Raw genomic sequence first — 16,215 nt, 5'->3', positions numbered from 1 at the left:
TCTTCCTGTTTACAGAAACACATGCTCATATCACATGACCAAATACACTGGATTACTAGACAAATTAGTAGTTGCTCATAGAGATAGGACCTCTCTCTATCTTTGCATCTTTGCATCTGTGCCATTATGGCGTCTGTGACAGCATGGGCAGCACCATTAAGGCTACCTCAATTTTAAAGTAGTTCACGTTCTTCTTCTTTTGTGTTTAAAAAAAAGAAGAAGTGTAAAACTAATATATTGGTGGGACAACATTCCACAGGCCACAATCAACAGCCTGTCTCGCTGCATGAGGCAAATGGTGGTCACACCAGATACTGACTGGTTTTCTGATCCACGTCCCTACCTTTTTATAAGGTATCTGTGACCAACAGATGCATATTTGTATTCCCAGTCATGTGAAATCCATAGATTAGGACCTAATGAATTTATTTAAATTGACTGATTTTCCCTATATATGAGCAGCAACGCAGTAAAATCTTTCAAATTGTTTCCATGTTGCGTTTATTTTTGTTTTCAGTGTACTTTAAAATGGTGGAAGCCCCTCAATGGAAAACGTCCATACTGAAACGTGTTTGATCTAAATCCAGTCTCTATTGCTACAGACGGCGACAGTCAAGCGGTGACCACTACTTACCTTTCTGAGTTGAGGGACATCAGCTTGGCCACATCGTAACAAATACGAGCCTCTAGCACAGAACAGTTTTCATAAGCCTGTCTGTAATTGAGAGAAAGGGGAGGGTGGAGGGGGAAAGAGATTGGAAAGGTAAGGATTAAAAGGTATGGACATGGAGGAATCTGTTTTCTACAAGTCTATAGTATTCCCTTCAGTCCTTTGTTGGTTGCGGACATTACATCATAGGTTAGAAGTCCCTCAGCAGTCTGTATAACATGTCACAGTTATAGAAATAGGACTAAAACATAATGCAGAAGCACCACTCATTACGGAATGTTGACTTGAACGGCAATGCCTGTTCTAGTAATTCTGTTTCTATGGTTGGTGACAGTGACCACTGCCAGTACCTATACAGAACCACACCATGGGAGGGGAGTGGATTAGATTCAGATAGAAAGCATTTCAAATCAAGGAAGTGATGCATGGTCGATATTCTAGTAATCAAATTACCTTTTATCATAGTCACTATTACAGGACTGTAATCTAATCACATTGAACAAAAATCAAATCAACATGTAAAGTGTTGGTCTCTCTCTCTCTCTGCAGAATACTGAACAACTGACATGTTGGTCTCTCTCTCTCTGCAGAATACTGAACAACTGACATGTTGGTCTCTCTCTCTCTGCAGAATACTGAACAACTGACATGTTGGTCTCTCTCTCTCTGCAGAATACTGAACAACTGACATGTTGGTCTCTCTCTGCAGAATACTGAACAACTGACATGTTGGTCTCTCTCTGCAGAATACTGAACAACTGACATGTTGGTCTCTCTCTGCAGAATACTGAACAACTGACATGTTGGTCTCTCTCTTTAGAATACTGAACAACTGAAATGTTGGTCTCTCTATCTCTCTGCAGAATACTGAACAACTGACATGTTGGTCTCTCTCTGCAGAATACTGAACAACTGACATGTTGGTCTCTCTCTGCAGAATACTGAACAACTGACATGTTGGTCTCTCTCTTCTGCAGAATACTGAACAACTGACATGTTGGTCTCTCTCTGCAGAATACTGAACAACTGACATGTTGGTCTCTCTCTGCAGAATACTGAACAACTGACATGTTGGTCTCTCTCTACAGAATACTGAACAACTGACATGTTGGTCTCTCTCTGCAGAATACTGAACAACTGACATGTTGGTCTCTCTCTCTGCAGAATACTGAACAACTGAAATGTTGGTCTCTCTCTACAGAATACTGAACAACTGACATGTTGGTCTCTCTCTCTCTCTCTCTGCAGAATACTGAACAACTGACATGTTGGTCTCCCTCTGCAGAATACTGAACAACTGACATGTTGGTCTCTCTCTCTCTCTCTCTGCAGAATACTGAACAACTGACATGTTGGTCTCTCTCTGCAGAATACTGAACAACTGACATGTTGGTCTCTCTCTTTGCAGAATACTGAACAACTGACATGTTGGTCTCTCTCTGCAGAATACTGAACAACTGACATGTTGGTCTCTCTCTCTCTGCAGAATACTGAACAACTGACATGTTGGTCTCTCTCTCCCAGAATACTGAACAACTGGCATGGAAGCCTAGTGTTCAGAGCGTTGGACTAGTAAGAATACTGAAAGGTTTCAAGATCTCCCGCAGAATACTGACAAGGTAAAAATCTGTTGTTCTGCCCCTGAACAGGCAGTTAACCCACTGTTCAACTGACATGTTGGTCACTGTTCCTAGGCAGAATCATTGTAAAACTGAATTTGTTCTTAACTGACTTGCCTAGTTATATAAAAATAAATAAATAAAAACCAGACAGCACTTACTCAAAGTGTTGCCAGATACTGAAACAACAGCATGTTACTCAAAGTGTTGCCAGATACTGAAAACAGACATGTTTACTCAGTGTTGCCAGATACTGAACAACAGACAGTTGGTTACTCAAAGTGTTGCCAGATACTGAAACAGACAGCATGTTACTCAAAGTGTTGCCAGATACAGAAACAGACAGCACTTACTCAAATGTTGGTCTCTCAGATTGCAGAATACTGAACAACTGACATGTTGGTCCAGATACAGGAAACAGACAGCACTTACTCAAAGTGTTGCTTGATGTGCTTCTCCCTCTGCATACTTGGAGATCCCGTTGACAAATAAAGTGTCGTTTCACCTGAAAAAAGACAGAAACTATGATACATGGACTTTTCACATTGACTTGGTTATGTGTAAATAAATGTGTGTGTTACTGTGTTGTGTGGAAACAGTGTGTGTGTGTGTGCCAGATGTGTGTTCATACCACCCACCAGATCAGCCTCTCTGTGTGCATCTTGGAGGTGTGTGTGTGTGTGTGTGTGTCATACCAGATGTAGTGCATCTTGGAACAGTGTGTGTGTGTACTCAAAGTGTGTGTGTGTGTGCCAGTGTGTGTGTGTGTGTGTGTGTGTGTTGTGTGTGTGTGTGTGTGTGTGTGTGTGTTCATACCAACAGATCGTCCTCTCTGTAGTGCATCTTGGAGTGTGTGTGTGTGTGTGTGTGTTCATACCACCCACCAGATCGTCCTCTCTGTAGTGCATCTTGGAGGTGTGTGTGTGTGTGTGTGTGTGTGTGTGTGTGTGTGTGTGTGTGTGTGTGTGTGTGTGTGTGTGTGTGTGTGTGTGTGTGTGTGTGTGTGTGTGTGTGTGTGTGTGTGTGTGTGTGTGTTCATACCACCCACCAGAAACGTCCTCTATGTAGTGCATCTTGGAGGTGTGTGTGTGTGTGTGTGTGTGTGTGTGTGTGTGTGTGTGTGTGTGTGTGTGTGTGTGTGTGTGTGTGTGTGTGTGTGTGTGTGTGTGTGTGTGTGTGTGTGTGTGTGTGTGTGTGTGTGTATACCACCCACCAGATCGTCCTCTCTGTAGTGCATCTTGGAGGTGTGTCGTCTCATGCTGTACACGGTCAGCAACAGGTAGAGGAACGCAAAGGTGGTGTGGAGCCACAGGAGCATGTTACTGAGAGGAGAGACAGAGAAACCCAGTTAGTCACAGCAGTATGTTACTGAGAGGAGATAAACCCAGTTAGTCACAGCAGTGTGTTACTGAGAGGAGATAAACCCAGTTAGTCACAGCAGTATGTTACTGAGAGGAGAGACAGAGAAACCCAGTTGGTCACAGCAGTATGTTACTGAGAGGAGAGACAGAGAAACCCAGTTAGTCACAGCAGTATGTTACTGAGAGGAGAGACAGAGAAACCCAGTTAGTCACAGCAGTATGTTACTGAGAGGAGATAAACCCAGTTAGTCACAGCAGTATGTTACTGAGAGGAGATAAACCCAGTTAGTCACAGCAGTATGTTACTGAGAGGAGATAAACCCAGTTAGTCACAGCAGTATGTTACTGAGAGGAGATAAACCCAGTTAGTCACAGCAGTATGTTACTGAGAGGAGGACAGACACCCAGTTAGTCACAGCAGTATGTTACTGTGAGGAGAGACAGAGAAACCCAGTTAGTCACAGCAGTATGTTACTGAGAGGAGAGACAGAGAAACCCAGTTAGTCACAGCAGTATGTTACTGAGAGGAGATAAACCCAGTTAGTCACAGCAGTATGTTACTGAGAGGAGATAAACCCAGTTAGTCACAGCAGTATGTTACTGAGAGGAGATAAACCCAGTTAGTCACAGCAGTATGTTACTGAGAGGAGATAAACCCAGTTAGTCACAGCAGTATGTTACTGAGAGGAGATAAACCCAGTTAGTCACAGCAGTATGTTACTGAGAGGAGAGACAGAGAAACCCAGTTAGTCACAGCAGTATGTTACTGAGAGGAGAGACAGAGAAACCCAGTTAGTCACAGCAGTATGTTACTGAGAGGAGATAAACCCAGTTAGTCACAGCAGTATGTTACTGAGAGGAGATAAACCCAGTTAGTCACAGCAGTATGTTACTGAGAGGAGATAAACCCAGTTAGTCACAGCAGTATGTTACTGAGAGGAGATAAACCCAGTTAGTCACAGCAGTATGTTACTGAGAGGAGATAAACCCAGTTAGTCACAGCAGTATGTTACTGAGAGGAGAGACAGAGAAACCCAGTTAGTCACAGCAGTATGTTACTGAGAGGAGAGACACCCAGTTAGTCACAGCAGTATGTTACTGAGAGGAGAGACAGAGAAACCCAGTTAGTCACAGCAGTGTGTTACTGAGAGGAGATAAACCCAGTTAGTCACAGCAGTATGTTACTGAGAGGAGATAAACCCAGTTAGTCACAGCAGTATGTTACTGAGAGGAGATAAACCCAGTTAGTCACAGCAGTATGTTACTGAGAGGACAGACACCAACCATTCCTACTAAAATTGGAGCAAGATGTCCAATCAAAAACGCATATTTTGACCAAAAGATATAATCATATATATATATATATATATACAGTGGGGCAAAAAAGTATTTAGTCAGCCACCAATTGTGTAAGTTCTCCCACTTAAAAACATGAGAGAGGCCTGTAATTGTCATCATAGGTACACTTCAACCATGACAGACAAAATGAGAAAAAAAATCCACATTGTAGGATTTTTTATGAATTTATTTGCAAATTATGGTGGAAAATAAGTATTAGTCTGACTAAATCAATAATTCGTTTAAACGGTTATTGGAGTTGTTGACCTTGTAGGATGACCAGAATTAGTCTGACTAAATCAATGGAAGGCAGAGAAAGTGGTCAAGAACCTGGTGAAAAGGCATTGTGTCAACTAGTCTGGATGCTGTGAGAGAGAATCAAGGCGAACTGACAGGCTCAACGTCCTCTTTCTTACGAATACGGAGGACAGAAAAACATTAAGAAGTAAGAAAGATGGATATCGATGTTTAGACGTCGTAGTATTTTCATATTTTAGTATTCGGCTTTTTACATATTCGTGTGCAAAATTCCTGTTCATTGAAACGATTCTCAAGACCAAAGAAAAACAAGCGTATGTCTGTGAAATGTCACCGGAACACACAGAAAGATCTTTTATTTCCCACGCCGTTTTACATTTAATTCAGCTCGTCGTGCATAATAATGTTTTTTTGTTGTGTTTTCTTTTGTTGCTCCGGGCGTAAACAACTTTAAAGACGACCACCACAACGTGTCAACAGAGTTCGGTGCTTATTATCGGTTACAACAACAACAAAATAGCTGACGTTTTAAATATAATGTTAACGAAATGTTGAATTTTTTTATTTATGCGTTATTTTACCAGGTAAGTTGACTGAGAACACGTTCTCATTTGCAGCAAGGGGGAATAGTTACAGGGGAGAGGGGGGGATGAATGAGCCAATTGTAAACTATTAGGTGACCGTGATGGTTTGAGAGCCAGATTGGGAATTTAGCCAGGACACCAGGGTTAACACCCCTATTCTTACGATAAGTGCGATGGGATCATTAATGACCTCAGAAAGTCAGGACACCCGTTTAACGTCCCATCCGAAAGATGGCACCCGACACAGGGCAGTGTCCCCAATCACTGCCCTGGGGCATTGGAATATTTTTTTTTAGACCAGAGGAAAGAGTGCCTCCTACTGGCCCTCCAACACCACTTCCAGCAGCATCTGGTCTCCCATCCAGGGACTGACCAGGACCAACCCTGCTTAGCTTCAGAAGAAAGCCAGCAGTGGTATGTAGGGTGGTATGCAGGGTGGTATGTAGGGTGGTATGCAGGGTGGTATGTAGGGTGGTATGCAGGGTGGTATGCAGGGTGGTATGTAGGGTGGTATGCAGGGTGGTATGCAGGGTGGTATGCAGGGTGGTATGTAGGGTGGTATGCAGGGTGGTATGCAGGGTGGTATGCAGGGTGGTATGTAGGGTGGTATGCAGGGTGGTATGCAGGGTGGTATGCAGGGTGGTATGCAGGGTGGTATGTAGGGTGGTATGCTGGGTGGTATGCAGGGTGGTATGCAGGGTGGTATGCAGGGTGGTATGCAGGGTGGTATGCAGGGTGGTATGCAGGGTGGTATGCTGGGTGGTATGCAGGGTGGTATGCAGGGTGGTATGCAGGGTGGTATGCAGGGTGGTATGCAGGGTGGTATGTAGGGTGGTATGCAGGGTGGTATGCAGGGTGGTATGCAGGGTGGTATGCAGGGTGGTATGCAGGGTGGTATGCAGGGTGGTATGCTGGGTGGTATGCAGGGTGGTATGCTGGGTGGTATGCTGGGTGGTATGCAGGGTGGTATGCTGGGTGGTATGCTGGGTGGTATGCAGGGTGGTATGCAGGGTGGTATGCAGGGTGGTATGCAGGGTGGTATGCAGGGTGGTATGCAGGGTGGTATGCAGGGTGGTATGCAGGGTGGTATGCAGGGTGGTATGCTGCTGGCATACATTTTAAGAGAAAGACGCCACTCAACGATTCAGAACATGAAGATTCATATTGGTCAAGGTAAAATGTTATTGATTGGCTGAAAGCCGTGGTATATCATACTGTATAGCACGGGTATGACAACAACAACAACACCACAACGTTTACTGTTCGGATAACGTTGGTAACCAGTTTATAAAAGCCATAAGGCACCTCTGGGGTTTGTGATATATGGCCAATATACCCCGACTAAGGGCTGTGTCCAGGCGGTACCCCTGAGGTGCCTTATTGCTTAATTAGAACACAAGGAAGTTCATGTATCCCCACCACCACCCTACAATAAGTAGACAGTCATGGAGAAGCACTCACTTGGCATCCAGATTGGCTATAGTGGTACGCCCAAAACTGTAGGCATTGTTTTCTGTGTGGGGGAAGAGAAAAAAAAGAGATTATATTTTACTTCATGGTTAGCCTAGTACACAGTAGAATAATAGGACATTATGGTCTGTTGAAGCAGCTAGTCCTTCTATTTCTACGATTGGGTTCTAGAATGGGAATGTACGTTATAGTTCATTCTATGATTGGGTTCTAGAATGGGAATGTACGTTATAGTTCATTCTATGATTGGGTTCTAGAATGGGAATGTACGTTATAGTTCATTCTATGATTGGGTTCTAGAATGGGAATGTAAGTTATAGTTCATTCTATTTCTATGGGTGGGTTGGAGGCTCATGTGTTTTTAGAGGAGCAGGTTTCCTATTATATCAAAGTGAGGAAAAATGAATCCACAAGGCGCTGATGAGAAGAATTTGACTCATGTGATACACAGAATATATATTTTAAATGGCCAATCTGGCCAGCATGAACACAGCTATTTCTACACAGAGGACATTGATAGTCTGCCTCACCCTAGAGGAGCAGCCGCCTCACCCTAGAGGAGCACCTCACCCTAGAGGAGCAGCCACTTCACCCTAGAGGAGCAGCCGCCTCACTCTAGAGGAGCAGCCGCCTCACCCTAGAGGAGCAGCCGCCTCACTCTAGAGGAGCATCCGCCTCACCCTAGAGGAGCAGCCGCCTCACCCTAGAGGAGCAGCCACTTCACCCTAGAGGAGCAGCCGCCTCACCCTAGAGGAGCAGCCGCCTCACCCTAGAGGAGCAGCCGCCTCACCCTAGAGGAGCAGCCGCCTCACAGCCGCCTCACCCTAAAGGAGCAGCCGCCTCACAGCCGCCTCGCCCTAGAGGAGCAGCCGCCTCGCCCTAGAGGAGCAGCCGCCTCGCCCTAGAGAAGCAGCCGCCTCACAGCCGCCTCGCCCTAGAGGAGCAGCCGCCTCGCCCTAGAGGAGCAGCCGCCTTACAGCCACCTCACCCAAGAGGAGCAGCCGCCTCGCCCTAGAGGAGCAGCCGCCTCACCCTAGAGGAGCAGCCGCCTCACAGCCGCCTCGCCCTAGAGGAGCAGCCGCCTCGCCCTAGAGGAGCAGCCGCCTCGCCCTAGAGGAGCAGCCGCCTCGCCCTAGAGGAGCAGCCGCCTCGCCCTAGAGGAGCAGCCGCCTCGCCCTAGAGGAGCAGCCGGCTCGCCCTAGAGGAGCAGCCGCCTCCCCCTAGAGGAGCAGCCGCCTCGCCCTAGAGGAGCAGCCGCCTCCCCTAGAGGAGCAGCCGCCTCCCCCTAGAGGAGCAGCCGCCTCCCCTGGAGGAGCAGCCGCCTCGCCCTGGAGGAGCAGCCGCCTCGCCCTGGAGGAGCAGCCGCCTCACCCTGGAGGAGCAGCCGCCTCACAGCCCCCCCTAGAGGAGCAGCCGCCTCCCCCTAGAGGAGCAGCCGCCTCGCCCTGGAGGAGCAGCCGCCTCACAGCCGCCTCCCCCTAGAGGAGCAGCCGCCTCCCCCTAGAGGAGCAGCCGTCTCCCCCTAGAGGAGCAGCCGTCTCCCCCTAGAGGAGCAGCCGTCTCCCCCTAGAGGAGCAGCCGTCTCCCCCTAGAGGAGCTGGAGATATGCTCCTGCCATATGGACTCAGACAAGGCTACTTTCTCACTTACTTGTATTTGCCTCCACTTTGATGTTTCACGTGACGACAAGATGGAAAAATCACATGATATAACCCTTGAGTCATCAGAGTTAAAATAGATACAATTCAATCTATAATAATAACCTCAAAGTCCTAAAACCCCACTATCCAGACTAAAGGACTTCTGAAGTGAGGGATTTCTGATGACTACTAGGGATACGCCTCAAATGACACCCTATTCCCTCTGAAGTGCACTACTTTAGACCAGGACCCACAGGGACACCCACACAGACATAGGGAAATAGAGCCCTGATCTAAAGTAGTGCACTACATAGGGGATAGGGGACACCACCAGTCCAGTGTTAGTCTCAAGTATTCCTGAAGTCCCACCCCCTAAACCCCACTCACCCAATAGATTTCCTGAGAAGTTGACGGGCAGGACAATGGCCACTGAGAGCACGCCCACCACCACCAGCAGACCAATGATGTGCCTCTGGAAGGAGAGGTAGTGTACTGCATCCTCCCCACACTTTTCCCTGATCTCCTCATCCCTGGAGGGAGAGAGAAACAGACAGACAGAGAGGAGAGAGACAGACAGAAAGAGAGGAGAGAGACAGACAGAAAGAGAGGAGAGACAGACAGAGAGAGAGAGGAGAGGAGGGAGACAGAGAGGAGAGAGACAGACAGAAAGAGAGGAGAGAGACAGACAGAAAGAGAGGAGAGAGACAGACAGAAAGAGAGGAGAGACAGAGACAGAGAGAGGAGAGGAGGGAGACAGAGAGGAGAGACAGAGACAGAGAGAGAGAAGAGAGGAGGGAGACAGAGAGGAGAGACAGAGACAGAGAGAGAGAGGAGAGGAGGGAGACAGAGAGGAGAGAGACAGACAGAAAGAGAGGAGAGAGACAGACAGAAAGAGAGAAGAGAGGAGAGGAGAGAGAGGAGAGGAGAGGAGAGGAGAGGAGAGGAGAGAGAGAAACATAGAGGAGAGAGAGACAGACAGAGAGGAGAGAGAGACAGACAGAGAGGAGAGAAACAGACAGAGAGGAGAGAAACAGACAGAGAGGAGAGAAGAGAGATAGAGAGGAGAGACAGATAGGAGAGAGACAGACAGAGACAGACAGAGACAGAGAGAGATTTAACTTTTATTTAACCAGGAAAGTCCCTTTGAGGCAGAGCAGACCTCTGAACAGTCAAACTGACAGTTTGTTTGTTAACACACACACACACACACACACACACACACACACACACACACACACACACACACACACACACACACACACACACACACACACACACACACACACACACACACACACACACACACACACACACACACCTAAATTCCAACTCACACACAACCTCATTCTCCCTTCCTTGCTGTCCCATGCTTGTCCCAAAACTTTATTGGAGACTCACTTTATGCGGAAGATGGCGGTTAACCAGGAGCAGAAGCCCTGAAGAGAGATGAGACTCTAGGTTAGAGCTGCCTGTCGTAGATTACAGGTTATTATCCAATTGGGGGAAATTCTTCTAGCAACGTCGTGTCACAGTAGTGGCCTCATAAAAGTGAGTAAGTGACCCGATTAAAACTCAAAATGTCAAGGTTCTCCCGAACTGTATCCTGCAGTGTTGGGGTCAATTCCAATCAATTCAGAACCTAATTCTAATTCCACAAATTCTAATTCCAAAAAGCATTGAAGAGAATTTACATTTCAGTGTAGTTCCTGAATTGAAAAGAAATTGGCCCGTAACCTCGGTATCCTGTTCTCTGGTACAATGTACACTTGGTCAGCAGTTTCAAAGTAATGCTGACAATAGGACGAAATCAACGACGTGGTTCTCTCAGCTTACTCTCTTAAAGATGCACTCTCAAAACGGTTGTACAATTTCAGTCGGTAGTTTGAAAAGTGGTGTTCAGAAGCCTCAAGTGGTAACCGTTTTGTGTTGTTGTTGTTGTGTACTACATCATCCAGTTGTGTACTACATCATCCAGTTGTGTACTACATCATCCAATTGTCTACTACATCATCCAATTGTCTACTACATCATCCAGTTGTGTACTACATCATCCAGTTGTCTACTACATCATCCAGTTGTGTACTACATCATCCAATTGTCTACTACATCATCCAATTGTCTACTACATCATCCAGTTGTGTACTACATCATCCAATTGTCTACTACATCATCCAATTGTCTACTACATCAACCAATTGTCTACTACATCATCCAATTGTCTACTACATCATCCGATTGTCTACTACATCATCCAGTTGTCTACTACATCATCCAGTTGTCTACTACATCATCCATTTGGTGTGACATGTTACGAATTTGTTGTGCTTAAGATCCCAGAGTGCATCTTTAACATGTATTCACTAACTAAGTGGTTCTGGATAAGAGCGTCTGCTAAATGACTCAAATGTACGACAAACAAGTTTTCCTGTTTGTAGTGAAGTTCCTACTGTGGTCTCTCCACACCCCACGACCCCTGATCCCAGTAAAAACAGGAAGTGGTACTTACAGTGTCTCTCTGCTCAAAGTCCACTGAGCTGGAGACAGAGGTCAGGCGTTCGTAGCGATCGGGTAGCTCCGACGTCATGGCAGACGCCACACTGCACACACACACACAATGTTAAAAAGATAGAACTAGCATTAGTCTGATGCTTCTCAACAACAAAACTGATGGAGATTAGCATTAGCCTAGCATTAGCCTGACGCTTCCCAACAACAAAACTGATGGAGAATAGCATTAGCCTAGCATTAGCCTGATGCTTCCCAACAACAAAACTGATGGAGAATAGCATTAGCCTAGCATTAGCCTGACGCTTCCCAACAACAAAACTGATGGAGAATAGCATTAGCCTAGCATTAGCCTGACGCTTCCCAACAACAAAACTGATGGAGATTAGCATTAGCCTAGCATTAGCCTGACGCTTCCCAACAACAAAACTGATGGAGAATAGCATTAGCCTAGCATTAGCCTGACGCTTCCCAACAACAAAACTGATGGATAATATAGCATTAGCCTAGCATTAGCCTGACGTTTCCCAACAACAAAACTGATGGAGAATAGCATTAGCCTAGCATTAGCCTGACGTTTCCCAACAACAAAACTGATGGAGAATAGCATTAGCCTAGCATTAGCCTGGCACTCCCCGACAACAAACCTGATCTCAAATAGTTACATCAGTACAGACATCAGTACAGTATCAACAGTGTGTTTATTACATATTAATTAGTTCAGTGGCCACACATGCAGTAGGGCTCTGAAATGGTCTGGAGAGGTTGGTTCTGGGCTGTATCCACACTGCTGTACCTCAGACGTCTGTAGAGTTGGCATCAATCTATCTATTCAGTCAATTCAGGAAGTAAACTTTACATTCCAATTTCAGTTTATTTCCTGAATTGAATGTCGTTGATCCAAAACCTGGGAGAAGGGGGCTGGGGTTTTGAGTGTACGGTTGGCCTAGTGCTCATGCACCAGTCAGTGAGACAACAATCACCCAGAACAAACCTCAGCACCATGTCATTCAGTTGGAGGATTCTAGAGATACACAAACTGTCTCAGCACAGAGTCTGACACCATGTTAAGATGACAGAGATTGGAAGGAAAAGCAATGAAGAGAGACAGAGAGACAGAGAGACAGAGAGACAGAGAGATAGAGAGACAGAGAGACAGACAGACAGACAGACAGACAGACAGACAGACAGACAGACAGACAGACAGACAGACAGACAGACAGACAGACAGACAGACAGACAGACAGACAGACAGGGAGAGAGAGAGAGAGAGAGAGAGAGGGAGAGAGAGAGAGAGAGAGAGAGAGAGAGACAGAGAGAGAGAGAGAGAGAGAAGGAGAAGGAGAGGGCATTCACAAAGACAACAGAAGAACCTGAGTGTAGAATCATTGAGACACATAACAATAGAAAGATGTAACCTCCCCCCACCACCACGGACCAACCAGCAGAGCTTTCAGGTCCTACAGCTCAGACACTGATACACATGCGTTTTGACTCCCAGAACTACACCAGATTGAAGCTTTTTTTATCTCATATTCTTCATCAGGCCCGGGTCCCCAGATCTGATTGTGCCGATGGTATGTCAATGATCATAGGAGTTCACAAGACAACATAAACAGACCTGGGCCCAGGCTACTATTCCCCCTGGTTGTATCTCCATTAGTGATGGAGGAGCTGTCCAGTGTAAAACTCGATTAAAGGATGACATCACCCAGAGCTCTTTGAGGTCTCTAATGGAATGGGGGGGGGGGGGCACCCACATTGGCTATAACTCAATAGACTTCCATAGAAGACCTCAGAGAGCTAGGGGTAGGTGTCTTGTCTAGTGCAGAAACACAGAACCACCACAGACTGATACAGGAGCTGTGGGTAGGTAGGGATAACCAGACAGGACTCAGGAGCTTGACGGCGTCTACACAACCACAGGGTGAGGTGAGTTACTAGTTACCGTACCTCTCCACCCTGTAGGTATCATGCCTGCTGGGCGCCTCATGCAGTGCGCTTATACAGGAGGACAGGAGAGACATTCTGCTTCTCAGAGAGGTCAATGATGACACATAGATTAGCATATAGAGCTGATTAGTTAGTTAGGGAGAGAGAACATACAGCAACAAGGTTATAGGTGTAAAACAGAGAGAGAGACACAGAGAGAGAGAGAGACACAGAGAGAGAGAGAGAGAGAGGGAGAGAGAGAGAGAGAGAGAGAGAGAGAGAGAGAGAGAGAGAGAGAGAGAGAGAGAGAGAGAGAGAGAGAGAGAGAGAGAGAGAGAGAGAGAGAGACACAGAGAGAGAGAGAGACACAGAGAGAGAGAGAGCGAGAGACCGAGAGAGAGAGAGAGAGAGAGACACAGAGCGAGAGAGAGAGAGAGAGCGAGACAGAGAGAGAGAGCGAGACAGAGAGAGAGAGAGAGACAGAGAGAGAGACAGAGAGCGAGACAGAGAGCGAGACAGAGAGCGAGACAGAGACAGAGAGCGAGACAGAGAGAGAGAGCGAGACAGAGAGAGAGAGCGAGACAGAGAGAGAGAGAGAGAGCGAGACAGAGAGAGAGAGCGAGACAGAGAGAGAGACAGAGAGAGAGACAGAGACAGAGAGCGAGACAGAGAGAGAGAGCGAGACAGAGAGAGAGAGCGAGACAGAGAGAGAGAGCGAGACAGAGAGAGAGAGCGAGACAGAGAGAGAGAGCGAGACAGAGAGAGAGAGAGAGACAGAGAGACAGAGAGAGAGAGAGAGAGAGACAGAGAGACAGAGAGAGAGACAGAGAGAGAGAGAGCGCGAGACAGAGAGAGAGAGAGAGAGAGAGAGAGAGACACAAACGCAGACCAATGCCAAATTCATGAGAAGTTGAATGGATTAGAAAACGGACAATCAAAATCCATTGGACTCCCCAATTACTGACCAGGAGCTTTATAAGAAACTTCAGGCTCTCAAATTTGAAAAAGCATGCGGACCTGATGGCATTAGATGCTCAAATTCACTAGTGCAAAATTTAATTTCATTGGCTTTATTAAAACTGTTTAATTTGATCCTGGTTATTTCCCTGACATCTGGAATCAAGGACTCGTAACCCCAATCCTTAAAAACGGAGACAAATTTGACCCAAACAATTCCAGAGGCGTTTGTGTGAACAGTAACCTGGGGAAGTTTTTCTGTAGTATTATAAATGTAAGAGTTCTAAGCACAATGTCTTGAGTAAAAGCCAAATTGGATTTATACCAAAACATCACACGGCTGATCATATTTACACCCTAATAGATGCGCGTCCACCAAAATAAACATGTCCACCAAAATAAACATGTCCACCAAAATAAACATGTCCACCAAAATATAGGCTTGCTTTATCGATTTCCAAAAAGCATTTGATTCTATTTGGCATACAGGACTGTTCTCCAGAGTTATTGAAAGTGGTGTAGGGGGTAAAACATATGACATAATTAAATCAATGTTTACTGGCAATACGTGCTGCAGAACCAGGGGCGGGGCCTTCCCCAGGGTTGCAATCTGAGCCCTGCACTCTTCAATATTTACATCAACGAATTGGCCACTATTCTAGACAAATCCTCAGCCCCTGGTGTTAGTCTCCACAGTTCAGAGGTTAAGTGCCTACTCTTTGCAGATGACCTATGCCTGCGGTCACCCACAGCACATGGCCTACAGCAGAGCCTGGACCTGCTAGAGCAGTACTGCCAGACCTGGGCCCTGGCAGTAAACCCCCACAGCACATGGCCTACAGCAGAGCCTGGACCTGCTAGAGCAGTACTGCCAGACCTGGGCCCTGGCAGTAAACCCCCACAGCACATGGCCTACAGCAGAGCCTGGACCTGCTAGAGCACTACTGTCAGACCTGGGCCCTGGCAGTAAACCCCCACAGCACAAGGCCTACAGCAGAGCCTGGACCTGCTAGAGCAGTACTGTCAGACCTGGGCCCTGGCAGTAAACACCCACAGCACATGGCCGACAGCAGAGCCTGGACCTGCTAGAGCAGTACTGCCAGACCTGGGCCCTGGCAGTAAACCCCCACAGCACATGGCCTACAGCAGAGCCTGGACCTGCTAGAGCAGTACTGCCAGACCTGGGCCATGGCAGTAAACCCCCACAGCACATGGCCTACAGCAGAGCCTGGACCTGCTAGAGCAGTACTGTCAGACCTGGGCCCTGGCAGTAAACCCCCACAGCACATGGCCTACAGCAGAGCCTGGACCTGCTAGAGCAGTACTGCCAGACCTGGGTCCTGACAGTAAACCCCCACAGCACATGGCCTACAGCAGTACTGCCAGACCTGGGCCCTGGCAGTAAACCCCCACAGCACATGGCCTACAGCAGTACTGTCAGACCTGGGCCCTGGCAGTAAACCCCCACAGCACATGGCCTACAGCAGTACTGCCAGACCTGGGCCCTGGCAGTAAACCCCCACAGCACATGGCCTACAGCAGAGCCTGGACCTGCTAGAGCAGTACTGCCAGACCTGGGCCCTGGCAGTAAACCCCCACAGCACATGGCCTACAGCAGAGCCTGGACCTGCTAGAGCAGTACTGCCGAACCTGGGCCCTGGCAGTAAACCCCCACAGCACATGGCCTACAGCAGAGCCTGGACCTGCTAGAGCAGGACTGCAAGACCTGGGCCCTGGCAGTAAACCCCCACAGCACAAGGCCTACAGCAGAGCCTGGACCTGCTAGAGCAGTACTGTCAGACCTGGGCCTTGGCAGTAAAACCCCACCACACATGGCCTACAGCAGAGCCTGGACCTGCTAGAGCAGTACTGCCAGACCTG

The 16,215-nt window shown here is 47.3% G+C and overlaps 1 protein-coding gene across 1 annotated transcript in view; it reads right to left on the bottom strand.

The window, feature by feature from the left end:
• LOC123989594 (CSC1-like protein 2) overlaps positions 1 to 16,215 on the bottom strand; it is a 94,959-nt gene that overhangs the window by 38,616 nt on the left and 40,128 nt on the right. Inside the window, exons 5-12 of the mRNA XM_046290719.1 lie at positions 11,447 to 11,537; positions 10,339 to 10,376; positions 9,328 to 9,470; positions 7,292 to 7,343; positions 3,499 to 3,611; positions 2,722 to 2,794; positions 635 to 715; positions 1 to 5 (exon numbers count right to left, since the gene is read on the bottom strand). The exon at positions 1 to 5 is cut by the window's left edge and continues 119 nt beyond it. Of these exons, the coding sequence (XP_046146675.1) occupies positions 1 to 5; positions 635 to 715; positions 2,722 to 2,794; positions 3,499 to 3,611; positions 7,292 to 7,343; positions 9,328 to 9,470; positions 10,339 to 10,376; positions 11,447 to 11,537 (596 nt within the window). The remainder of the gene's footprint in view (positions 6 to 634; positions 716 to 2,721; positions 2,795 to 3,498; positions 3,612 to 7,291; positions 7,344 to 9,327; positions 9,471 to 10,338; positions 10,377 to 11,446; positions 11,538 to 16,215) is intronic.

This window comes from Oncorhynchus gorbuscha, linkage group LG11, assembly GCF_021184085.1.
Source record: "Oncorhynchus gorbuscha isolate QuinsamMale2020 ecotype Even-year linkage group LG11, OgorEven_v1.0, whole genome shotgun sequence".
Lineage (NCBI taxonomy): Eukaryota > Metazoa > Chordata > Actinopteri > Salmoniformes > Salmonidae > Oncorhynchus > Oncorhynchus gorbuscha.
This window is presented reverse-complemented; position numbering and strand designations above follow the sequence as displayed.